Below are 27718 nucleotides of genomic sequence, written 5' to 3'. Positions count from 1 at the left end.
AATTGGATTTTGATGGGAATTTCTCTTTTTTCAATGTAATTTAAGGTTGTATTAATGTTTTGGTTATTAAGGACGATAGTTGGTGGTTATTCTATATTTTATAAGGAAGGTTTATCACAAGGATAGGTTGGATTGTTTTCTTGAGTTTCTCTGGTTTTAATGTTTTTAGGAATATTTTAAAGAGAAATTCTCATTTTTAATATTTACAGTTCTTGCAATCTTTATAATCTTTATGAAATTTATAAAATTTACAATTTTTACAAAATTTGCAATATTTGGAATATTTACAATCCTTCAATTTTAAATCTTAATTGTCAATATTTACAATTTTTCAATTTAAAATCTTAATTTTCAAAGTTTATAATCTTTCAATTTAAAATATTAATTTTCAATATTTACAATCGTTCAATTTAAAATCTAAAAAATATTTGCAATATTTACAATCTTTCAATTTTAAATCTTAATTTTCATTTACAATCTTTTAATTTAAAATCTAAAAGTTATTTGCAATATTCACAATCTTTCAATTGAAAACCTTAATTGTCAATATTTACAATCTTTCAATTTAAAATCTTAATTCTCAATATTTACAATCGTTCAATTTAAAATCTGAAATATATTTGCAATATTTACGATCTTTCAATTTTAAATCTTAATTTTCATTTACAATCTTTTAATTTAAAATCTAAAAGTTATTTGCAATATTCACAATCTTTCAATTAAAAACCTTAATTCTCAATATTTACAACCTTAATTTTCAATATTTACAATCTTTCACCTTAAACTCTTAATTTTCAATATTTATTTCATTTTCTTTTATTTATTAATTCATGTGTATCTTCCTTCCATTTTTCCTTCCTTCGTGGAAAATTTATTTAGATCCACTATGGAAATCTAATTTTTAATTGTTCGTGAAAAATTTGAAGGAAAGAGATATATCGGGTACACTTTGGAATATTTGCTTCCATTATCCAAAGCGTTGCGAGGCGTTATAAATTGTGAAATAATTTCATCGATGAGATGAAGACTATTATATCGTAATTACATTGTATTCAATTTAATAATATTGCAATACTCGGATTATGTGTCATTCTTGAACGGAGGAGGAGCAGAGAAAATTGCCTAAAATTAATGTTTACCCGTATATTTTGTATTACAATGGAATTCACATTTATCTGGTATCAATAATACGTCGGTTATCGATGGTACAATTAATATGCAATTATTCACATTCGCCCTAATTTTGTTGGTATTACAGTTGCAAATTGGTTTTAGTATTTTATTAAACAGCACTTTACTCGGTCACGTGTAATTTTCATTTTAATTTCTACGAGATGAACGAAGAGAAGAGAAGAGAGAGAGAGAGAGAGTAGAAAGCGTATCAACAATGTGGTGTTCCTTGAAACTTTCATTTATCTATATTTTTTCGTCAAAAAGTGACTGATCCTTGATCATGCATAATGAATCACTATTTTGAAAGCTTACACTGACATAGTCGTTCCAATGGTAAACTTGCGAAACTGCAGAAACATTAATTTTTGGAGGAAAGTGAACCACTTTGTCAATGAATGTAAACTCATCTTTTACGTTATTTATTTTATAATATAAATGACATTGTTTGTGGACATAATCAGTGCAAATGTGATTTCATATTAATTGCCAATGTGATTTTCTTGTCGGTTAAAAAATTAAATTTCAGTAGTTTCGCAAATTTGAAAACTGCAATTATTCAGGAAAGGAGAAAATCACTTTGTCAATTAAGGTAAATTAATTTTTGCATTGATTCTGTAATCTAAGTAACATAGTTGATGGATGAAATCAGTGCAAAGGTGATTTCACATTAATTGACAAAGGTAATCTTCTTTTCTGACAAATTAAGTTTCTATAGTTTCGCAATTTTGAAAACTGCAATTTTTCAGAAAATGAAGAAAACCACTTTGTCAATTAAAGTGAACTTATCTTTGCACTGATTTTATAATACAAATGGCGTAGTTAGTGAATAAAAGGTGATCTCACATTAATCGACAAATTTCATTAGTTTCGCAACTTTGAAAAGTGCAATTTTTCAGGAAAGAAGAAATCCACTTTGTCGCTGATTTTGTAATCTAAACAGCACAGTCGGTGGACAAAATCAGTGGCAAAGGTGATTTCACACTAATCGACAAAATGATTTTCTTCTTTTCCGAAAAATTAAGTTTCCATAGTTTCGCAAATTTGAAAACTGTGATTTTTCAGAAAAGAAGGAAACCACTTTGTCACCGACTTTGTGATCTAAATTTCACATTAATCGACAAAGTGATTTTCTACAATATACAAACTCATTTTCTTCTCCCTAAAAAACGAACCTTTTCCAGTTCCACCCCTTCACCACCGGGACGACACCTTCGTAAATAAACAAAAAGTCCCGGCTCTGATCGTGTACTCGGATTCGCGAAATCAATTCGATCTTTATCGAGGAAAAGGAAGGAAGGGTTAGCAGGTAGGTAATTGCAAAAGGGCCAGCAACGACAGGGCGAAATATCGCCAGCGCCTGGCATTCTCTCGAAATGTTAGAGGGCTACGATGGTATTTGGCCGGAGATAGGTCGGCTCGCCGCGAAATAAATCATTTAAATTGGAGGAAAGAGAAATCCCGGCTAATAGCTTAGGATCCCGGTGAAGGTGTGTCCCCTGATGCGATTGCGGCGATGAAGTAAGCCTGTGAGGCGAAACATTGGGACGCCCTAATAGGTTTCCAGGTCGGCTGGTCAAGCCGCTTTATGTGGTTTCGCCGATGGTAGCCGATCTTCATGATGAGTATTAGCGCTATAATATCAGAAGTTCGTGGTAACCTTCGATAAATCCTTCTTAACTTGTATTACCCACGAACCCAGGCTAACTTGTATATCGGTTCTTCCAAAATAATCGCGCCCTGTCGTAACGTATTTATTGCATAGAGAACGGATGTTAAACGAACGTCGAGGCATTAGTTCGAACTTTCTTCCGTCTTTTCTCTTCTATTTTTCTTTTTTCAGAGGATGCCTTTAGAAAGTTGCCTCGTAGATTTATGGGTGAGGAAATGAAGGAACGAGATTTAGCGAAGTGTAGCTGCGTACGAACGCGTTGTTTAATCAATTTTGCAATGTTGCGAAGAAGTAACGAATTTAAAGGGAAGCTCGGTGAGAAGAATTCTTTGATTCTCTTCTTCGATGTATGAAATTGATCGTATTGTTGGACAAGGAAATTGAGGAATGTTGAAAGGGACACTCTGGTAATTAGCGACTGAACGAAACTGGATATTGATGTTTCAGAAGTAACAATAGTAGGAAATAATCGAATTTGATTCGCGGTAACAGACTATTGTATTTAATGCAGAATTTAAGGAGAGTGTTTTAAAGCTTGACATTTCTCGATATTTCTATTTTGTACGACGGTACTCAAATGAAACGATATTCGAATTCAATTGCTCCCAGAATACATTTATTTCGATGTCTTTCCGAGTTTTTCGGAAAGTTTTGTAAAGTATTCATCGGCATAACTCTTTAATACTAGGTTTATGGGCATTTCTTTTATACCTACATATTTTAGCGTGAACGAAATTGCAGATTTTCCTTGAAAAGCAACTTATTTGATTTGAAAACAACATATTATACGCTGTTAACTTACTAAACGAAACTGTGTGATATGTATTTATATCAAATTTATAATAAGCATAAGTGGTAGGAGAGAAATGTAAACGGTTTCTGTAATTTTCCTTGACTCTCTGGAATCACGGTGATTCCAGATTTTCTTCTCTTCGGAAAAATTAAGTTTCTGTAATTTTCCTTGTGAAATTCGAAATGCGTCAAAATCACGCGTCCCGTAAACCTAGTGTCAAGTATGCATAATAATAATAAAAAAAAATGTCTATAATACCTATCCGAATAACAAAAGATCAATACGCCGTTCCATTTAAAAAACAAAGCAAAGGACACTCCTTTTATCCGCTTAGAAGTCTCTTATTTTGATATCTTTCAAAGCCTCTCCAAAAATTTTGTAGAATAAAATATTCTTCGCCATAACTCTTTAAGTATGCCTAATAATAATAAAAAAAAATGTCTATAATACCTATCCGAATAACAAAAGATCAATACGCCGTTCCATTTAAAAAACAAAGCAAAGGACACTCCTTTTATCCGCTTAGAAGTCTCTTATTTTGATATCTTTCAAAGCCTCTCCAAAAATTTTGTAGAATAAAATATTCTTCGCCATAACTCTTTAAGTATGCCTAATAATAATAAAAAAAAATGTCTATAATACCTATCCGAATAACAAAAGATCAATACGCCGTTCCATTTAAAAAACAAAGCAAAGGACACTCCTTTTATCCGCTTAGAAGTCTCTTATTTTGATATCTTTCAAAGCCTCTCCAAAAATTTTGTAGAATAAAATATTCTTCGCCATAACTCTTTAAGTATGCCTAATAATAATAAAGAAAAATGTCTATAATACCTATCCGAATAACAAAAGATCAATACGCCGTTCCATTTAAAAAACAAAGCAAAGGACACTCCTTTTATCCGCTTAGAAGTCTCTTATTTTGATATCTTTCAAAGCCTCTCCAAAAATTTTGTAGAATAAAATATTCTTCGCCATAACTCTTTAAGTATGCCTAATAATAATAAAAAAAAATGTCTATAATACCTATCCGAATAACAAAAGATCAATACGCCGTTCCATTTAAAAAACACCGTTTAAAAAACAAAGCAAAGGACACTCCTTTTATCCGCTTAGAAGTCTCTTATTTTGATATCTTTCAAAGCCTCTCCAAAAATTTTGTCGAATAAAATATTCTTCGCCATAACTCTTTAAGTATGCCTAATAATAATAAAAAAAAATGTCTATAATACCTATCTGAATAACAAAAGATCAATACGCCGTTCCATTTAAAAAACAAAGCAAAGAACACTCCTTTTATCCGCTTAGAAGTCTCTCCGCCAAATAAAATTGTTGCATATTAAATACTTAGTCCTGTCTCACGTAACTGAAAAAGAAGTTCAAGTCGATGTCTGTCATAGTTTAAAAAAAAAAGAAGCAGTTTCTAACACTTTATCTGTCTCGTCCTCTATAAAAGCAATTTGATCCACCAAAAAAACACCGGAATTATCGTACAAACAATCCGCAACCATTCTCACTCAAAGAAATCCCAAGAACTACTTCCAAAAATCAACTCTCTCCTGCTATTTCCCCCGGAAAAAAGAAGCTGAAACTACTTTACCGACAGAGCAACAGCAAGCCAGCATAAATTGCTAATATCGTCAATTACGGGGCACATGGAAAATGCAAGATTCGCTCTAAATCGTGCGCGAGAGACGAATCCAAGCGGAGCGGGCAACTGCGCCGCGTGGAACGTGTTAAAACAGCGAATCGTTTAAAGATGTCCAGCTGGGAATACCGTGGAGGGAAATACGCTTGCAGTGCTGCGGCAAAACGCTAGGAAATCCTGTAATAGGTTTCTGGGTTGACTGGCCAAGGGAGCAGAGGCTGTGGTTTTGCGGGGGCTGCCTCCCATGGAAAGCAGTATTCCCTCTGCCTCTGGGCCAAAGGACAGATCTCGGTACTTCCCCCCGGTGGTAATACTATAACCTTAGCGCTTCTCTTGCATCGCTACCAAGCCGGTGGGCGCGCCCGTGAATAGACGATTGGTACGACGTTTCTTCCTTCAATATTGATAGACGGTTTAAAGATGTACCTCGACGACGGCGAAACGAGCGCGCGAGCACTCCTGCTTTCCGCAGTTTTTACGCAAATAATCCAGGCGAATAATGTAAATTTCACATCGCCCCCCCTGTTTTACACCTCGCTGCTGCTGTCTCTTCTTAGCGACTGGTAAAAGACCGCCCCGTAGCGCGATTATGTTAAATTTAACAGCGACGACGTACCTGTAGCGATAGCTCGTCAGGTGTGTGGGTTCAAGGAATGTTTAATTGTTGCTTTAAACGAGGATTTTTTTTTTATTTTTGGGAAAACACTCTGGTGGTTTGAAGTTACGCTGGTTAATGGACGTTTAACCATTTTGGTGTGGGAGAGATCTTTGCTGGAGGGAAGTAGGAGATTGGAGGTTGTTTGTTAAGGAAAATTGATGTATTTTTTAAAACTAACGTGGAAATAAATTGTATGTTTATTAACGAATGTAACTGTTTTGTTTTAATGTTTTATGCGTTTTTGTGTTATGTTTTTGCTATAGGGAAGTAGCAAATAGGAGCTTGTTTGTGAAATTGATGAAATTTGTTAAAACCAACGTAGAAATAAATTGAATATATGTTAACGAATGTAATTTTTTTTTTTCAATATTTAACGTATTTTTATGGTATGCCAGAGCCTGTAACACTTCATTAGAAATTGGTTCTTTCACAGTATTTCAGAGCTCAGATCTCCAACTCACGGTGAACAATTTATGGAGGTTCATAGACCTGCTGATTTGGAAAATATCAGCTTTAACGGTGTCTCCAATAATTATTTACCAAGTGGTGAACAATAACGTGGCTTCTTATCCGCCTCTCGAGTGCAAAGGGTTAATATTGCATGCATTTAAGGGCGGTCGAAAATGTTTATCTTTGTCTATGTTTAATTTGTCCACTTTATGTGACAGTTTCTGCTGGAACCGTTTCAGATACTTCCTACGAATTTTTTTTATACGTTGCTTGGACCTTTTTATGCATATTTATGTGACAGAATTTAAAGGTATTGCTTGGAAGCAAAAATATAATTTCTCAAAAAGTATTTACTCTTTTTAAAATTTTTGAGAAAAGGTATAGAAATACCTAGATATGAATTTTTCCATCAACCCGCAAGGAGCTTGCGGTTAAAATTTGGCTTCAACGTTTCTTACAGTTTCTGAAAGAAAATATTAAACGTGGAGGCATTGTGATTCCTCCACTAAAATAAATAAAAACTCGCTGAAAAAGAAAAGTTGAAAAGTTGGGCGAAGGATTCGAAGCCAGCAATCATCTGCAAAGAATACAAAAACATTTTCTGTTCGTCTGATTTTAATAAATTATACCTCATTTTGAATACATTTCTCACTCCTCTTAAATACAAACTGCATAATCCATTAATCACTACAAGTTAAATAAAGAAGTTTCCAAACCATAAAGATAATACAAAAATTTCCTTGTTAATCTCCTCCAATAATAATCGTCCTCCAATTTAGTAATAACTATTTCCTTATAATGTCATATCAATTTAAATAAAAATATTTCCAAACAGTAAAAGCTGACACAAAACTTTCTTTATCAATAACTGTTCCCTCCAACAATAATCGCCCTCCAATTTATTAATACAGCATTGAATTTGGATGGTCGAAATCGTTGCGATAAAACAGTCCAGCTGGCGATAAGTTTATTTAACATTTTACTACGCTGAGTCGGAGTAATTTTCTGACACTACATTAACAACTATTTCCTTATCAAGTCATATCAAGTTAAATAAAAGTGTTTCCAAACGATAGAGCTAACGCAAAAATTTCCTTACTTTTAAACTCTTGGTGAAGTTGTCCAATCAACATTGTATGTGCTTCGCAGCGTCGACGGTTTGTTGGCGACGATTAAACGACGCGGAGGAACTTCACTCGTTGAAGTCCCAGTCGAAGGTGTGGAAAGTGGACTGTATTTGATTGTTGAGTGATACGAAATATATTTTGTGTGAATGCACCAAGGGTACAGTTGTGTCTATGGTTGCGATGTGAATCCGTGTATGGTAAGCTACGAAGTGTCTGCCTCGTCGACGACGAAGTCCTACTTAAAATGTAAGTAACTCCCTTTCCTGCCCTTCTCAGAGCGGGGGTGAGGGCACTGTCTAAGTATGGGAGGGTGTTTCTCGAAGGTTCGATGGGTCGCGGAAAATTCCTCCAGGTCGACTCTTAACTACAAGGACCGTTATACACATGTTTTAGCCGACCTTTCGGAAATACCGAGTTTATGACCTGGTCGGTTATTAAGACGAACGAAACGAAATTCTAAAGCTATTGTGTAAAAACTACTACTATCGCGAAGGCACAATTGCCGGTTATAGAAAAAATAAGACTCTGAAACTATTAACGAAAATAAACACGAAAATAAACTGTCTGTCACGTCCATGTCATAAACTAACCTTCGAGAATCTTTAATTACGGTGTTCCGTACCGGACGGAACACTCCTATTTATTAATAATTATTTCCTTCGATCCTAATCCCCGCCTCCACAATTCACAACCACAAAAACACCTCAGCGTTCAATTTCAAAAGTCCAAATACCAAATTCCCCACGTCAAGCTGAAACCCTCAAGAAACCATCGACTCGAATGCGTCCGCCGGGTCCATGTCATAAACTAACCTTCGAGAATCTTTAATTACGGTGTTCCGTATCGGACGGAACACTCCTATTTATTAATAATTATTTCCTTCGATCCTAATCCCCGCCTCCACAATTCACAACCACAAAAACACCTCAGCGTTCAATTTCAAAAGTCCAAATACCAAATTCCCCACGTCAAGCTGAAACCCTCAAGAAACCATCGACTCGAATGCGTCCGCCGGTGTGTCTGCAATTTTTTCTTCCTCAACAGAGTTACGACCGTCGCTCTTTTTTAATCGAACAACACGATTCGGTTTCAACCGGTGGACGGATTGCCGCGCCGCAGAAAGAACGTGTAGCGTAACATCGATAGGTATTGGTATCCACGGAAGGAATTCATCGATGGTGATGTTGCGAACGATAACGCGATCATAAATCACGATAGCCTGCCTAAAAAAGTGCGCGGCGTAAAAAGGATGTAAAGCAGAAATCGTAAACTGCAGTTTAACGTGTAAAACGGGGAGGTTGTGGGGGAGGGATGTGGGCAAAGGCGACAGAAATCCAATACTGCAGTAAGAGGTATGCGCGTAAAGTTCTTATCTATGGAAACAAGAGTGGGAATTTCAGATTGGAGGACGGACAATAAAACAGGCCGAGTGTTCGTTCTGATTGCCACCGATTTCTACGTAGAGTTCTACGCGGTCATTAAAGTTCCGACGTTGTTCGATATATTCATTTTTAAGCGCGACACTAGCGAGAAATTATTCAGAAGGCCAGCCATCGCGACAATTGAGATTTTCGTGTAAATGAGTAAACACCGACTCCGCTATGCTTGTCCCAAGTAATCCCGTGTCCCTTCCATTCTCCCTTGCTCTCTTATTTATAGGAGAGAAATTGGACGTAAATAAAGTATGCGCGAAATGTGCTCGGTGGAAGAATGCTTTTGGTTATCTTGTGGATAGACTTCTGGATTAGGTACTAGGTTCGTTGGGTGTAAGGACGTTGTTGATTTGCGCGTTTGGGGAGAGTTCGTTATTTTTTAGTTCGACTGTTTTTGAAGTTAACTGCAGTTAACCTTTGGATGGCGGATGCTGGGTCATCACTGACCCGGCTTTTATTGGGTCATCGCATAAGTTTCTGTCGAATTTTTTAAATTTAGATTTAGATCATTTAATTTTGATCGGAATTTTCAGCGAACCTTTAAATTTGATAAAAAAAAATCGTAAGTGTCTTCTCATTCCACAAAGTTTTCCTTTTTCTTTTTTTTTTCGGTAAGACCATTATGTCGTCGCTATAGAATTTTCTTGGATTAAAATATTAAAAATATTTGAATCTTAATATTTGAATCGTTCAAATATTTTTCGCTTTCGGCATGAACTTATGGAATGACCTAATAGATATCTCACGACTCTCCTCTCCTTATGTTATAAACATGTTTGTTATTTTAATCGTGATGAATTTGTACAATTTTAAACAATACAGTGCCTACTAAAATAAAGAATGTGGTTTCGCTTGAGTTCGAAAAAGATTTGAGATATTTCCAATTTTCATTTTAAACAAAAATCGAATTTCACTGAAAAATGCAGCGAAGTTTTTTGTGTAGCGAAGAAAAATATCTTTAGAGAAGACTTCGTTGAAAAATTGATCGAATCGAGGACAAGTACGACGACCTCCGACCAAAATGTTGAAAATTTGATAACGTAATTAAAATCACAGAAGATGAAATAACGCTTGAAAGTTCGCTTAAAAATGCGCGTACGAGACTATTTCGATGGAGATCTGTCAATGAAACTGGGTTTCACAGCGATAAATATTTCCGACCGGTCGGTGGAAGTTTAGTCAACTTATACACACAGTCCGCGGCGGACTGGCAAACTTCAATTAAATCCATATTTTAAGTTCCCGAAAGTCTTCGAATTCCATTCCTTTCGCTGAACTTGAACGTCTGTTCGTCGAAGAATTCCATTCGCGCGAAGTTTCAGATTCATAGAAGAAGTTGAACCGAGTCGCCCGGAAACTTGTGTACAAACTACCCTCCGCTTTTTAGTATCAACTTTCGCTATAACAGTCGTTCGTAGTGCGTCACCGGTATCCGGAATCTCGTTAATACCATCGACCTTGCGAAACTTTCCTGAACACGCGTCGTTTACTCTGACAGAGGGTACTACGTGTAACAGTTCGTCGTTTTTCCTTCGTTTATTTGCCATTTACGTTGCAGCTGAAGAAGATGCAGTAGCACTGATTTCGTTTAAAATTTGTAAATGCGAGGTGATAGAAAGGTGTACGTGTATGTAGGAGAGATAGAAATATTGCGAGTGTTTAGTCTGGAATAGGAGTTGCATGAGCGGAGAATACTTGAGTTAGAGAGGTAGAGGTGTGAGTGGAGAGAGTTTTGGATTGAGTATATACTTGAGAATATTGTGTGAACGAAGGGTGCGTGGTCACTCAAGGATTTGGGTGCAAGGGATTGAATATTTCCTGAGAATGTCTGCTCAGATTGTGAGGAAAATAGTAATTGAGAGAGTGAGTGAGTGAGTAAGAGAATGAGTGAGTGAATGAATGAATGAGCAAGAGAGTGAGTGAATAAGTGAATGAGTGAGAGAGTAAGTGAGTGAATAAGTGAATGGGTAAGTGAATGAGTGAGAGAGTGATTGAGTGAGTAAGTGAATGGGTAACCGAATGAGTGAGAGAGTGAGTCGAGTAAGTGAATGAGTGAGGGAGTGAGTGAGTAAGAGAATGAGTGAGTGAATGAATGAATGAGTAAGAGAGTGAGTGAGTAAAGAGAATGAGTGAGTGAATGAATGAATGAGTAAGAGAGTGAGTGAGTAAGTGAATGAGTGAGAGAATGAGTGAGTGAGAGTGTGAGTGAGTGAGTAAGAGAATGAGTGAGTGAGTGAATGAATGAATGAGTAAGAGAGTGAGCGAGTGAATAAGTGAATGAGTGAGATAGTGAGTGAATGAATGAGTAAGTGAGTGAGTGAGTGAATAAGTGAATGAGTGAAAGAGTGAGTGAGTAAGAGAATGAGTGAATGAATGAATGAATGAGTGAGAGAGTGAGTGAGTAAGTGAATGAGTGAGGGAGTGAGTGAGTAAGAGAGTGAGTGAGTGAGTAAGTGAATGGGTAAGAGAATGAGTGAGGGAGTGAGTGAGTAAGAAAATGAGTGAGTGAATGAATGAATGAGTAAGAGAGTGAGTAAGTGAATGGGTAAGTGAATGAGTGAGGGAGTGAGTGAGTAAGAGAATGAGTGAGTGAATGAATGAATGAGTAAGAGAGTGAGTGAGTAAGTGAATGAGTGAGAGAGTGAGTGAGTAAGAGAATGAGTGAGTGAGAGTGTGAGTGAGTGAGTGAGTGAATGAATGAATGAGTAAGAGAGTGAGCGAGTGAGTAAGTGAATTAGTGAGATAGTTAGTGAATGAATAAGTGAGTGAGTGAGTGAGTCACATTTCCCTTGGACTAACTAATTTACATTAATATCCTCAAAGAGTGTCACGAGTTAACACACCTTAACTTTCAACAAGCAAATGTTTCATTATACATGGAACATGTTATATGCTCATAAGTTCCTTTGAATATCGTCGTAAACAATTACATAGCGATTGTCACGCACGATTCTCCAGAAATGGTGGAATTGCGCGGAACAAAATAAAGCTTCGGTAAAGGGTACAATTTGTCCCAGAAGAGGTGAACTGGTCCCGAAATTGTTCCACTGGTGACAGCGATTTACGGCAGTTGTAATCAGTTTGATTAACGCAGACAGTCGCGATAAATGCAGGTAGCGCGATGCATCGAGCCCGCTTCAATTTGCGAGGAACTCGCGAAGCCTCGGCTAGTATCGCCTATTAAGTCTATTGGAAACTTCTATTCCCTTTTTTTTCGTCTATCGATCCCTTTCCATCAAATGGAACTGTTTCAAATCAACCAACAATATTTGCCGATACATTTCCAGCAATTTTTCTTTACACATTCTTAACGATCAAATGTATCTTTGAGTAAATTCTTAATGACCAAATGCTCCATTCTGAATAATCTTATAAATTTTATATGTTTGTGTGTTCTAAGAAAGTACACATAGGTTCAAATTGAAGCTGAAGTTGGAAATGAGTTTTGTTTCAGAAGTTTCCCAAGGAACTACTGAGAAATGCTTTATAATTAATTGCATCAATGTTAAAGCTTATTAAAGGAAACAATACGAACTAATATTTTATGAAAAATCGAAAAATATTTATCTCTCACGATTTTCTTATCGTAGCTTCAAATTGTTTAACCCTTTCTTTGTTACTGGCGCTTGTAGCGTTTTGAAAATTTACTCGAGTTGTGCCTCTAGTGCCTTTTGGCACACTTGCATTTCAATTTAATGAAAGAAATTTAAAAAGGATAAATCTTCAAATTTATTAAAAATTTATCGTCTATCGTCTTCCACGCGCGTTACGCATTAAAATCTGCCGCAGCGAAAGGGTTAAATTACTTAACCCTTAATTCGTATAAATATTCACTCGCGACTGCAAAATTTTTCGTTTCGATCGCATCGTTTTAAAATTTGTCAATATTAAATTACGAAGGAAGTGCAAAACGGACGAAAAGGTGCCGATAGCTCGGTGCAAACAAATTTTCAAGGCGACCGTATACTCTAATAATAGTGAAAGGGTTAATTACTAATTATGAAGACAAGACATTGACACTCGGAGACAAGAAGCACACAAAAATCCAGGTTAGTTTCAACTGTATCAAAATCAGGTCAGCCGAGTTTTGTTCATCGACGATGCAAATACTTCAGTCACATCAATTTACATACTTAGTCCCGATTGTGCATCGTTGTAAACGAAGGCTGGGGGAAGGTGTGGCGTGATCCAGGAGGGCGAGGAGTTTTGTAGCAGCCGGAGAGTCGGTCAAAAGTTAGAAGTTAATCCGCACGAATCTAAATTAAGTCTCGCGAGTGAAGCGGACTAGATAGATAGCTGGTGGGCACGTTTAGTTAGGGTAGAATAGTTACCTTCCCAGTAGATTTAACCCTTTAATTTTCTCAACCGAAATATTCCGTAGAAACGAGGTGCACTCGGAAGAAACTCTTTGTTAACGAACATTCTGCAACTTTTTGTTCTCGTAATCTAATTTTTTTTTTTAATATCTAAAATCTCAATCGAGAAAAATCTCCAATGTTTAAGTAAGAAATTTTTAAGATAATTTTTTAATGGAATCATGAAACTTGAAGTAATATAGTTGTATTTCAATTAATTACAATTAATATATCAAAGCTCCCTGACTAACTTGAAAATGAAATAATAATAAATACATAACAAATTTAATCGAAGGAATATCGAAACTTCTAATTTTCAAGCTTCGAGAAATTTTTATTTTTAAATTCGAGAAAAATAGCGAGTTAATTGGTTATTGAAAAACAAATAGAGACGTTATCGACAAATTAGGTTCACTTAAACAGCGGTGTTCCCTGGCGTAAAATAAGCTTACAAGGCGAGACGTTAGGGTTTCTAGGTACGTTTTCGGGTCGTCTGGCGAGTAGTTTCCTAGCAGAGTGCGGTTTCCACGAGATAAGTACGGTCCACGAAAAGTAACATTCTCTTCGCCTCGGAACGAGAGGGCCATGGTATTTCTACCTTAATAAGATAACACCCAATTCTGTTCTATTACATAAACTATAGTTTGCCATGATAGGTCCGCATTAAGGTTGCTGCTCTCTGTATTTGTATGTCGCGAAAACTTCCTAATTATGATCGTGAATATCATAACTGGATAATACACCGATTATCAACCCTTTCGTTACCACGAACGGCTATAGCCCGCTCCCTACGAAACGTGCTCTGTATATTACGGGCGGCTATGTTCGTTTGCCGCGCATCAGGCACTATGTAATACGAGCAGTCAGATTTTAAGATAGCAGCTACTTAATAGAAATTTTACGACGGATTTTAATCTAGTAGGTTTACATTATGTTAATATTTCAGGCAATTTGGGACGCATGGGCAAAGTGAATTATTTTAAAACACGATTTAATTTTCAGGTTAATAATTTTTAGCTTTTTATTAATGAGCTAAGGAGAATCTTCGAGGCGTACGGTTTTAACTGTGAATTTGAATATATAGAAGGTGATACTTGATTTAATTTGAACTGTACCCATGTTCAGTGCGATGGAGTAGCGCGCCAAATTCAAACGGCGTAAGAACGTTTCGCCACTGTATCGTAATTTTAATAGAATTTTATAAACGAAATTAGTTTATTTATGATAATAATAAATACATAACAAATTTAATCGAAGGAATATCGAAACTTCTAATTTTCAAGCTTCGAGAAATTTTTATTTTTAAATTCGAGAAAAATAGCGAGTTAATTGGTTATTGAAAAACAAATAGAGACGTTATCGACAAATTAGGTTCACTTAAACAGCGGTGTTCCCTGGCGTAAAATAAGCTTACAAGGCGAGACGTTAGGGTTTCTAGGTACGTTTTCGGGTCGTCTGGCGAGTAGTTTCCTAGCAGAGTGCGGTTTCCACGAGATAAGTACGGTCCACGAAAAGTAACATTCTCTTCGCCTCGGAACGAGAGGGCCATGGTATTTCTACCTTAATAAGATAACACCCAATTCTGTTCTATTACATAAACTATAGTTTGCCATGATAGGTCCGCATTAAGGTTGCTGCTCTCTGTATTTGTATGTCGCGAAAACTTCCTAATTATGATCGTGAATATCATAACTGGATAATACACCGATTATCAACCCTTTCGTTACCACGAACGGCTATAGCCCGCTCCCTACGAAACGTGCTCTGTATATTACGGGCGGCTATGTTCGTTTGCCGCGCATCAGGCACTATGTAATACGAGCAGTCAGATTTTAAGATAGCAGCTACTTAATAGAAATTTTACGACGGATTTTAATCTAGTAGGTTTACATTATGTTAATATTTCAGGCAATTTGGGACGCATGGGCAAAGTGAATTATTTTAAAACACGATTTAATTTTCAGGTTAATAATTTTTAGCTTTTTATTAATGAGCTAAGGAGAATCTTCGAGGCGTACGGTTTTAACTGTGAATTTGAATATATAGAAGGTGATACTTGATTTAATTTGAACTGTACCCATGTTCAGTGCGATGGAGTAGCGCGCCAAATTCAAACGGCGTAAGAACGTTTCGCCACTGTATCGTAATTTTAATAGAATTTTATAAACGAAATTAGTTTATTTATGCGTATATGTTAAATTAGATTATTCGATATATGCATAGTACAGCTGCACTGTGTGATTTTTTTTAGCAGAGACGATCATAGCCGTAAACTATAATGCACTATATGTAAAACTTCGTAAAAATATAATACCTTGGTAAAGATACGAAACCTAAATTGAATTTTTCAAATTATATCAAATAGAAACCATAATAGTTCTAATTAATAAGCTAAGAAAAATCTTCGAAGCGTAATTTTTCACGGTGAATGTGTGTACATCGTTCAAAGTAAGAGTAACCTCGTTTCGCGCACGGGACGTGCCTAAGGCAGGGCTAGAACCATTAAAACGTCCAAACCCCCACTTAATCGCCTACGTTTTTCTCCGTCTCACCCTCTGCTACGCTCTCTGTCTACGCGCAGAACGGACGAGAATCGGTCCGAGAGCGAGGTTACTCTTATTTTGAACGATGTATAGAAGGTTATACGTGATCCAATTTGAATTGTAACTATGTTCAGTGGAATGAAGTAGCGCGCCAAATTCAAACAGCGTAGAAACGTTTCACCACCGTACTATAATTTTTATAGAATGTTATAAACAAAATTACATTATTTTTGCTTATACATGAAATTACTAGGTGATTATTTTTCGATAGAAGCGATTGTAACGATGAACTGTAATGCACCAAATGTGAAACGTCATAGAATTATAATACTTTAGTACAGATATGAAACTTAAACTGAACTTTTCAAATTAGATATACCAAAGGACCAACTAAAATCTTACTTAAACTGAATTCAAAGTTCAAATAAAATCCTACCTAAACTGAATTCGAAGGCTTTTATCTGACATTTACAAAATGAAAGTTAATCATTAACGATACACTTCAAAGTTTTCATTTGCATAAATAAAATTGTACCAAATTTTACTCAGGTTTACATATTCAGCAATTGTTGAAATTTCATAACGGATATCGCAAGCTCTCGATACATGGCGTTTACGTAATAAATTAAACGACGAACAGAATACCGCGCCGGCATTGTTTCCCTGCTGTAAGACACGCTAATTAAACAATCGAATTTGTTTGTGACGGATAATAAATCGCGCGTAATCACCTAACAATTAACCGGACTTCTGTGAACGCAGTCGAAACGTCAGTTATTTCCATTCACACGTTGCTATTCAAGAGTCGTACAACGGGGGAGGTAAAATGGAAGGTGTTGGCAACGGTTAAGCACGCTTTCTGCGCAATAATGACCAGCTATTGCACAATTGGGAATTACGCGCTGAATTTGAGCTGCCGCATGTTTAATTCAGAGGCAGGAGATTATTAATCTGATTTTCCACTTTTACCACATACACTGGACACGTTTAAAATTATCAGCGTGTCGCGTCGGACGCTATCAAAATTATCTAACCGAAGCAATCTAAATGTTAATCAGTTCTTAGATGTAAAAGTCTTCTCAAATGTTTATCGTCGCATTAAACGTTGAAACGATCTTATCTGATACGTTTACTTTCTTTATATTCTAATTAAATTTTAAGTTGTGTTCAAAAATTGAAGGTAGTTTGAAGAGGGAAACCACTTTTCACCAAAAAAAAGAACAAACTTTTCTAAAAAATTAAATAATTGGCGTATCGAGAAAATCGTAAGCTACATTGTGCGTAATATATTTTTATTTATAAATCAACAGGAATTTTTTATTTCAGACTTTCCAATCCTTGCCAGGAATGGCGGCCAGTAGTCGATGTTACAGCAAAAGGGGTTACCCAATAACTCCTTCATCTTGTAAAATTTTTACTTTTCAAAAATTGTAGAGAAGAGTTGAAAGTTACATTTATATCCTGTAAAAAAATTGAAACTTTTCATTCGGTAGATATCTAATAAAAAATTATCTTTAGACGCCTCAAGGTGACGCGCACCCTTAACAAAAATTTCCAACAATCTTCAACAAATCAATACTTAAATTCACCACGAAACCCACATTCTCCTCCCCAAATTTAATTTCCTATTTCACCCCGCAGAAATTACCCCGGCGCACATCGCTACCCCAGAAACAAAGAAGAAGATTCTCTATCGGGCGGCGAATTAACAAAAGAAAGCCGCGTGCACGCTCCTGCAAGAAGAAACATCGTCACGTCGCGTCGCGTCGCCTCGAGTAGAATACACGCGCTATCGCGGTCGTGTCCCCTTCTTTAAGAATCGTTGTAACGACCTATCTCGAAATTGCATCAAAATGAAATTTCGCGGAAGTCTTTGGAACGGTCGAATCGTAGAAAAATTCGCGCCTCTCTGTTCCTTTCCTCTGGTCACGTTTCCAGGCAACGAGCTTCTTCTTCCAGCGTGACGCCTAGGAGCCGCGATTATCAAACGGCGAGGACAAAGGAGGAACGGTTCTTTCGCGTTTTTCACGGAAGATAAAAGGTACGATCGTTCGTTCCGTCCTGAACGAGGTGCGGGGGGACTATGTAAATTTCTCGCTTTTGCGTGAAAATGTAACAATCAGAACGAACCTTCGTCTTACAGAATCGATCGTACAGCTCTCCTCTTTCTCACCCTCTCTGGGTTTCTCGTTCTCACGGTTTCTCACAGTACAGACGATCCTCTCCAGCCGTCTTCAAGATGTTTGTCCTTCTCCTCGTCCTGGTCTCTCAATCGACAATAGCCCCGATCGCTTGAATTTCGAAGCAATAGCACGCGGACGCAATCGTCTATACGGTCTGCGGGCACGGAGCGTATTCAATGAAATTCGATTATCCCGCACGATCTTATCGCTCGGGGCCAGGTGCAAGATCGTAGCACGAACCTAGGTACATCCAATTTCCGGCGAAGAATTACCTCTCTGCCGGCCCTAAGACACCGGGAAACGCAGTCGTAACCGCGAGTTAACTCGTCGTCCTTGCTACAAACGCTCTTACCCTTTACTCCGTAACCCTTCTGCTTGCTCGTCCACGACCCTTACTTTCGAATTCACACTCTTTTCTCCCATTTCGATCCTTCTTTCACCGGCGTTCTTCGTTTACGCGCTGTAGTTTTAGCGATCGTTCGTTCTATTTGAGGATTCCTTTGATTTTCACTCTTTGCTGTCTTGTTCTGTGTGTTTCAGCGGGGGGATGATTTAGGAAATTCTAAATTTGTGCCGTTTCTTCGGGGGATTATTCTGAGAAATGGGACGAGCTGAATTTGAAGTGGTTCTGTGAACTTTACTTATCTGCGAATTGGCATTTGACTTTGTTTAAATGTGGTGCTTCTATTAAAGAGTGATGATGGTTGAAATGGGTTTAGAGGAATTTGTTTTTTATAGTTAGTGTGAAATGTCGAGACACCGTTGGACTCCTTTTTGGGGGGACATTTGGGAGGTGAAATGTATTTTCTTTCGTTAATAATATTCAAGACATTCGAGATACACTACCGTCCAAAAGTTTGGAATCATCTCTCAGTTTTCATCAATACTGAATCTGCTACTAATTTTAAACTTGAGGTTTATCTCAACTCTACATTTATTAATTTATCTCGTATCGATTAATTTGAGTGATAGAAAATTCCAAAAGCTGCTGAATTTTTTCTGCAAATTTTTGTGTAAATTGCAATCCACAGTGATTCCAAACTTTTGGCCGGTAGTGTATATAAAAAATTACGGAAGGAGACTTAAATCAAGTGTTGAGTAGCATGAAGAATAGAATGGAAAAGTGTTCATTCGAACAATTCCTATCGCGTAAGTATCCAACGAGATCTGTTATACTTGAAATTGAAATAATTTTGAAATTATTAGGTGCACAAATTATTTGACCTTTTCCACAAAGTCTTGACGATCGTATCAAATCAAAACCGTCATATTTCTTCCAAGAGAAAATTCCTCAGCAGCTCGATGAATGGAAAAAAGTGATCTAAGACAATAAAGATCATTTCGAACACTAAAATAGTGTTTAATTTTTCGTTCATAAACATTACCTCTATACTTTTTACCTTAACACATTTTCGCAGAGATAATACTTCCAAACGACAGCGAAAGGAATTTCCCAAAATTCATCTATTTAAAAAAAAAGAACTGTCGCTCACATTAAGTCACAAATATACACTACCGGCCAAATGTTTGTGATCACTGTGCATTACAAGTTATACAAAAATTTCCAGAATAAAGTAAGCAATTTGAAGAATATTTTAACCAAATATTTTTCCTCGCTGAAATCAATCGAAGTAAGGTAGAATACTCTAGATCTCCGCAAGATTAATTTCAAATCTATAAAGAATTAGCAACAGATTCAATTTTACCGTAAATTAGCAGGTGATTCGAAACTTTTGGCCGGTAGTGTACATACTGCCCAAATTTCCAAGCAGTACCATCTCTTAAAATTTTCGAACCCAGCTTTTCTCGCCACCGTTCGCCTATCCATATGCATATCATCCCTCCCACTTTCACCCTTATCCTTCTCTCTTCCACGAGCCACGGCCAGTAGTCGGTATATATCGCCTTTAGCGTAATTTTATTATCTTTCTCTCCTTTTCGTGGCAGCGGGTGCGCGAAGCCCTTTTCGTCGCACCTTAGTCTCGTGCTGTTATTTAAGCTGCGTTTTACTTTTGCTTCTTTTTTTTCCATCCTTTTGCCGCCTCCAACTATCCCCACGCTTCCCACCTTTTCATCGCTTCTTCTTCTTCGTCTTCATCCTCCTCTGATTCTTCGTCTTCTTCTTTTCTAATACAGATACGGAGCTTCCCTTTTTGCCACGTTGAAATTATGCAAAGAAGGAGACGATGGCTATCTCCGTGCACGCTTGCTGTGCACCACACTCTTCCTATCCTCTCTTCTTTTCTACCTTCTTTATTTCTTCCCTTTTGCCTTTGCCATCGCAACCACGCTGTGTACATTCAGATGAGGCGGGACGTTCCTAAGACTCGCACCGGATAAGACCGCGCGCTCCTGCAGGTTTGCGCGCGATTCAGAGGAAACGGCCGGCGCGGCGTCTAAGTGGCGGGAATACCGGGTGCCTTTTTCAAGGTAGAAGCTGCCGCGGCAGTTTTATTCCCTTCTTTCGCGCTGTTTTATTTCCCTGCCCCTCCGCCAATGACGTGTTTCGTTTCGCGGCGTGGTGAGTATTAAAAAATTCTTTTGTCCGGGATATATATTTCAGAGAATGCGCTTCCTTAGAAGCTTTCGGTTTGTCCTTGCAAGGTGAAACGGTTGGCTCTGTGTTAACGCAGGGGTGTGAGTAATTTAATTTTAATTTCTTTTCCTTCTCTTTTGGTAATGTAGAGCATAGTGCACTACGTTTGTACTTTTCTACCGTTGGAACAAGCTTTCTGGGTTTAATACTGATTTTAGCGGTTTCGGGATTTCCGCGTGGAATTTTTTTCAAGGGTTGTTGGGATTTTTTCTCGTTTCTGGGCTTGCTAAAATACTTGTGAATCTTAGGTTCGAATTTGGAAAAATTGAATTTCTTAAAATTAGCATTTTTTCAGATACGATTGGTTAGAGTCCTTGTAATTTGTGGAAGTTGAAATATTTATGAATTTTTGGTTCCAATGGAAAGCTATGCATTTATGGTTTCATTCAGGAAATAGTAAAATTGTATTGCACGGAATGGAGAAAAATTTTGATTTCTCGATATAAGAATTTTTTTCACATATAAATTAATTAGAATTCTTATAATTTTGCATAAGTTGAAATATTTGTGAATTTTATTGTTTCGTTCGTAAACACGTTGACTGCTAATCCTATTTTGAAGAAATCTGTTCAAGACGCCAACATTATGCGTAGAACAGTGTTTTAAAGCGTATCATAATTAAAATTTGCTCTTATTGCCTTGTTTACTTTCATTTTCTTATATTTTGATAATCTTGTAAAAAATAACAAATAAATCCTTTTTATGACGCCTGTTTGTTAGTAACGAACCTCTAACAGACGCCCATCCTGCAGAATTCCTATGCGTTTACAACGTGTTAACTCGTGGTGGGCACCGAAAAGCTGTACTGTAAAAACGAGATAACTCGTGGTTGGCAGTTAACTCTTTCGTGACCGAATAATTTTACGAAGAATTATTTCTTTACCCGTCGATCGTCGCGTCTGCAATGGATACTAAATGGAGATTAATTTTTGTGAGAGTATTCAAGCGATACATATGCGTCTCACTGGTCACAAAAGAGTTAATACAATTTTTTGGAGAAGTGGAGAAATTTTGAATTCCTTAAAACAAGGATTTTTCTCTGATATAATTAGAATCCCTATAATTTTCTACTCGTTGAAATATTTCGAAATTTTAGATTCGAACGAAAATCTAGTCATTCGTCGTTTCATCCGTGAAACAGAAAAATCGTACTGCACGAACAGCAGAAAAATTCTAATTCCGCAAAAATACAATTATCTACATTTCGCACGGCACTCTGCAGCGAATGATAAGCATTGATAGCAAATTCTATAAATCTCATTGTACGTGCACAGCGAAAGCTTTTTTTAATCTCCGTGTATGAAATAATTGATTCATAAAAATGTGCACAGACGATGAAAGATTAAACGTTAATCCGTTTTCACGGGAAAATAAAAGCGACAAGGGTCGAACAAAAGGGTTTCAATAGATCCTTACGGCGAGCGGTGCATTTAAAGGGCGAGAGAATGAAAGATAATCGTTCTATTATTAAATGCAGGTAATACTTCGTGTAAAACATCGTTTGCCGGAACAATTATATTATCATACCACATTTCCCCTCCGCCCCACAGTACTAATACAATATCGGTGGAAATAAATGAAAAATGAAACACGCAGAAATACAGTAGCTATTGTAGAAGTTTGCTGCAACGTGCCTACGAGATTCGTTGTATTTCGTGTAAGATATATTCCTGTCGTGACAATGTAGTAACACGAATTTCGAAGCGTGCCTATTTTGAATATCGCGGGTAGGGAAACAAGTTACAAAGTTCGCATGTGTGGAATCGTGTTGAATACATTACACGTACGAATGTACATCGCGTGATGCAACTTAATTTACAGCTCTATATAAAAGCAGCGAAGAAAACAGGCTTGACGGAGTTGTTTAAATGTTTTTAAAACGTTAGGCAGGGAGTAATTACGAGTCTTGGGAAATTTAGGGGAACTACTTTTGGATTTAACGTGTTTTCGGTGTACTTCAATGGACAATTAAAATATTATTTATGTTACAAGTTTGTTCAGATGATTGTTAATTTTATCAATTCTGGCACAGTGAATTCTGTTGTAATAATGTGTAGTGTAATAAAGTAATCAAAATTTATATACGTTTGGTATTGTATAACTTTATCAGTTAACTTTGAAAATTAATTTGAAAATTTTTTCTGTCATGAAAATTTCACAGAACGCTATATTCTCACACTTAGAAGTTATCGTAATATTTATTATAATGAAATAAGAAAAATTCAAATATATTTGGCACTGATTAACATTATCAGTCAACTTTGAAAATCAATATGCAAATTTTTCCTATCACAGAAATTTTACTCATATATCACAAACATCCCAAAACGACCATAAGAATCACAAAAGAACCTACTTCACAGCGAAACGTCCAAATCACAACTCGAATTAACGTTTAAAACCGAATCTCTATCATTCGTGGAATCGCTGAATTTATTTCTATCAAAAGGTCATAAATAAACGACCTTAATTATTATCACACCGGAGCGGGGTTAATCAGATCGATAATTGTGGACAACGATGAATCGCGTCGCGTTCCGAGGTGCGAGAATCTCTAAAAAATATTTATCATGATAAAATAATAAAAATTCAAATATATTTGGCAGTGAATAACTTTATCAGTCAACTTTGAAAATCAATATGCAAATTTTTCCTATCACAGAAATTTTACTCATATATCACAAACATCCCAAAACGACCATAAGAATCACAAAAGAACCTACTTCACAGCGAAACGTCCAAATCACAACTCGAATTAACGTTTAAAACCGAATCTCTATCATTCGTGGAATCGCTGAATTTATTTCTATCAAAAGGTCATAAATAAACGACCTTAATTATTATCACACCGGAGCGGGGTTAATCAGATCGATAATTGTGGACAACGATGAATCGCGTCGCGTTCCGAGGTGCGAGAATCTCTAAAAAATAAGACGAAGCTCAATGAGCGGGTATCAGCAGAATCTATCGTTCGACTAAAGAAGATAATCTTCGGCGTGGGGTTGGAGAGATAGATCTCTACCCGGTGAAAGTACCTGGGGAAACGATATTAGGGCGTACTCACAGTGCACGTGCAGCATCATCCGTTTGCTGACTGCTGGTGGTACTCCGTTAGTCGCGATGCATAGGTAGGTGCCCATCTCGCTTCTGGTTACTTTGGACAGAGTCAGCGTTTCCCCCTCGGCGGTAGCTACTGCAAAACAGAACCAGACGAAAAGAATTTCAAAATCCAGTGGACCACTCTAACGTAGAATTATTAATATTGTTTTCAAAGATTGTGAAAGACAATTGCAACTATGTTCAATCTTTTCGCCTATGAAAGATAATTGCAACTATTTTCAACCTTTTCGTCTACGAAGGACAATTGCAACTATGTTCAACTCTTTCGTCGACGAAGGACAATCGCAACTATTTTCAACCTTTTCGCCTATGAAGGACAATTGCAACAATGTTCAACCTTTTCGCCTATAAAAGACAATTGCAACAATGTTCAACCTTTTCGTCTATGAAGGACAATTGCAACTGTGTTCAACCTTTTCGTCTACGAAGGACAGCTGCAACTATTTTCAACCTTTTCGCCTACGAAGGACAATTGCAACAGTGTTCAATCTTTTCGCCTATGAAAGGCAATTGCAACTATTTTCAATCTTTCTGCTCGCGAAGGACTATTGCAACTATGTTCAACCTTTCCGCCTATGAAGGATAATTGCAACTATTTTCAACCTTTTCGTCTATAAAAGACAACTGCAACTATTTTCAACCTTTTCGCCTATAAAAGACAATTGCAACAATGTTCAACCTTTTCGTCTATGAAAGATAATTGCAACTATTTTCAACCTTTTCGTCTACGAAGGACAATTGCAACAATGTTCAACCTTTTCGTCTATGAAGGACAATTGCAACTGTGTTCAACCTTTTCGTCTACGAAGGATAATTGCAACTATTTTCAACCTTTTCGTCTATAAAAGACAACTGCAACTATTTTCAACTTTTTCGCCTGTGAAGGACAATTGCAACTATGTTCAACTCTTTCATCGACGAAGGACAATCTCAACTATTTTCAATCTTTTCGCCTACGAAGGACAATTGCAACAATGTTCAACCTTTTCGCCTATAAAAGACAATTGCAACTATTTTCAACCTTTTCGTCTACGAAGAACACCTGTAATTATTTTCAACCTTTTCGTCTATAAAAGACAATCGTAACTATTTTCAACCTTTTCGTCTATGAAGGACAATTGCAACTGTGTTCAAACTTTTCGTCTACGAAGGACAACCGCAACTATTTTCAACCTTTTCGTCGACGAAATGTAACTGCAACTATGTTCAACCTTTTCGTCTACGAAGAACATCTGCAACTGTGTTCAACCTTTTCGTCGACGAAATGTAACTGTAACTATTTTCAACCTTTTCGCCTACGAAGAACAGCTGCAACTATTTTCAACTTTTTCGCCTATGAAGGACAATTGCAACAGTGTTCTATCTTTTCGTCTATGAAAGGCAATTGCAACTATTTTCAATATTTCTGCTCGCGAAGGACTATTGCAACTATGTTCAACCTTTCCGCCTATGAAGGACAATTGCAACTATTTTCAACCTTTTCGTCTATAAAAGACAACTGCAACTATTTTCAACCTTTTCGCCTATAAAAGACAATTGCAACAATGTTCAACCTTTTCGTCTACGAAGGACAACTGCAACTATTTTCAACCTTTTCGCCTGTGAAGGACAATTGCAACTATGTTCACTTCTTTCGTCGACGAAGGACAATCGCAACTATTTTCAACCTTTTCGCCGATGAAGGACAATTGCAACTTTTCTTTTACTCTTTTAACACCAGACAGAGCAAAATGACCTATTAGCAACTTTCCAAGAAGAGGTGAATTTTTGTAATTGACAAGTATTATCGTTTGCAACTTTCTAACTTTGTTTTTCTCGAAAATAAGTAGATACATATGTGACACCTCGGGGTCGTTTTCTGCTTTTGTCGCTGAGTTTCCATTCCCTTTGATTTCAGCGCATTTGTGCTTACGCGTTTGAAGCGTCCTAATGCGAAATTTGCAATTAATTTATAACACTATTTTCTAGTTGTTTCAGTTATAGTTTCAGTAATAGTATCTATAAACAAGTATATATTTTTCATTTTTGCTATGAAGGGGTTTCGCTGATTTACCAACGAAAATCCTACAGTTTTCTGTCGATGAGAGATCTTTTAGTCACGTTTTATGTTACACAGAAATTCACTTTTGGAACGTTGGTAATAGGTCAACGAAAATCCTACAATTTTCTGACGAGACAGATCTTTTAACCACGTTTTAAGTTACATAGAAATTCACGTTCGGAACGCTGCTAATAGGTGATTTTTGACCCGACTGGTCTGTCTACTGTTAAAAGAGCTACTTCTATTCGAACAGAATTTTGAAGTTCAGCTGATTAGTTGCCATCGAGAGTAAGAATGGAAAGGGAATGAGATCGAGCTGGGATAAGGGTAATGTTATTTGGTTGGAAGAATAGAGTGGAGAGAGGAAAAGAAGGTTGAATGGTTGCTGCAAGGTTTGTTTTCTACGTAAGTGCAACGATCTGTGAGGTGCAACTGCGGCGTTTCACTCTTTCGAAGAAGCTATGTGCTATACAGAAAGCTTAGGATGAGAGATTGTACGAACGTCTTCTAAATAGTTCCTTTTTATCTTTCTACTTTATCTATTTTACTAACTAACGTGAATATTGTTGATTTTCTGATAGGAAAAGTTCATCGAAATTTTTTAACTCAAAGATCGAAATACTTTTTTGAAAATTAATTACAAATTAAGTTGCACCTGCAAAAAATTGCATACATTGAAATTACAAGAAAGAAATCTGTATGGTCCATTCCATTGAGTGAAACACTTTACTTGAAATATTAACCATTTTTATGCAAAAATTTCAATTCACAATGATCTTCTTAATTTAGTTCTATTATACATAACTGTGTGCTAAAATCGTATAAAGAATCGATTACATAAATTTCTGCCTTCCTCTCTAGAACGAACACATTTATTCAAAGCACTTCAATAAGTTACATAATATCTTCAATAGCTTACTTAAACTTCGCTCAGACATTCAACTGGTTTAATTGTAGATAACTGTAAATGAGTTGCATTCAGAAGTGCGCGTAATGGTTCTAAGCGACAATAGTATGCTGGATAAAACGAGCTCTATTCAAAATTCACTTGAATAATTCAATTTCGCCGTTTCGGTTCTGCATAAAGGGCTTCCGGATAAAATCGAACGAACATCAGATATTTTATATTTAAATACGACGAATAAATTCAAGGACATATCGAAAGTTACACGCTATTTTTCCTCATATAACGAAAGAGAAAGAATATTTCCTGGATTATCAGAAAACAAAGGAAATATTTTTTTAATTTTCTCACTTTGCCAATTATTTTCGATTCAAAGACATCAGTATTATCGATACTTTCACGTTTCGTAAAATTTTCTAGACCAAAATTGTTTGGATGAAAATTTTCACATTTCAGATTCTGTAGGATATCGAACAAATCGGAAATTTCACTTTTCAATTTCAATAAAATTTCAGGAAATTTATAATTAAAATTGCGATGCTTGAGAACGTAACTGGATGCCAACGAAAAGCTACTTATACGGTTGAATCGCGCGGTACTCTCGAGTAAATAATCGAATTGGTTCAATTACTAATCAAACACGCTGGATTAGGTACGATGCGAAGCTTAAGGTCCCGCTGTCGTCCCTTTCAATTCAACATGTCGATACTATTCGCTCGAGTTCTCCATGAAGTGTAAGCGAACACCGTAGAGTGAAAATTTAGTTTCACCTTCGCTTGAGAATCAGCGTTCCTTGACGGTGCAGGAAATTCTGTTGCAAGAGGTTGACGCATCGCCGCGTTTAATACATGCTGCTCTTATTTCAGGTGAAAATCAATTCTGAGGACGCGCAGGTGTAACGTCGATGGAAAAAATACGAAAAGAAAATTTACCGTGGATTAGACAAGAATTCTTCCGTTTTGTTTCATATGTATATTCTTTTTTTTCCCTATTTTAATTATATTTTCTAATTTAATAATTATGTT

General features: G+C 36.7%; 1 protein-coding gene across 1 annotated transcript in view; it reads right to left on the bottom strand.

Annotated features, from left to right (window-relative positions):
• The window catches only part of LOC108576517 (lachesin-like), a 258907-nt gene that overhangs the window by 20563 nt on the left and 210626 nt on the right, over window positions 1-27718 (bottom strand). The window contains exon 5 of the mRNA XM_017939524.1: window positions 23693-23821. Coding sequence (XP_017795013.1) covers window positions 23693-23821 — 129 coding nt within the window. The remainder of the gene's footprint in view (window positions 1-23692; window positions 23822-27718) is intronic.

The sequence above is a fragment of the Habropoda laboriosa genome, unplaced genomic scaffold, assembly GCF_001263275.1.
Source record: "Habropoda laboriosa isolate 0110345459 unplaced genomic scaffold, ASM126327v1 scaffold376, whole genome shotgun sequence".
In the NCBI taxonomy this organism is placed as follows: Eukaryota; Metazoa; Arthropoda; class Insecta; order Hymenoptera; family Apidae; genus Habropoda; species Habropoda laboriosa.
Note: the sequence above shows the minus strand (reverse complement) of the source record. Positions and strands in the feature narration are given on the sequence as shown.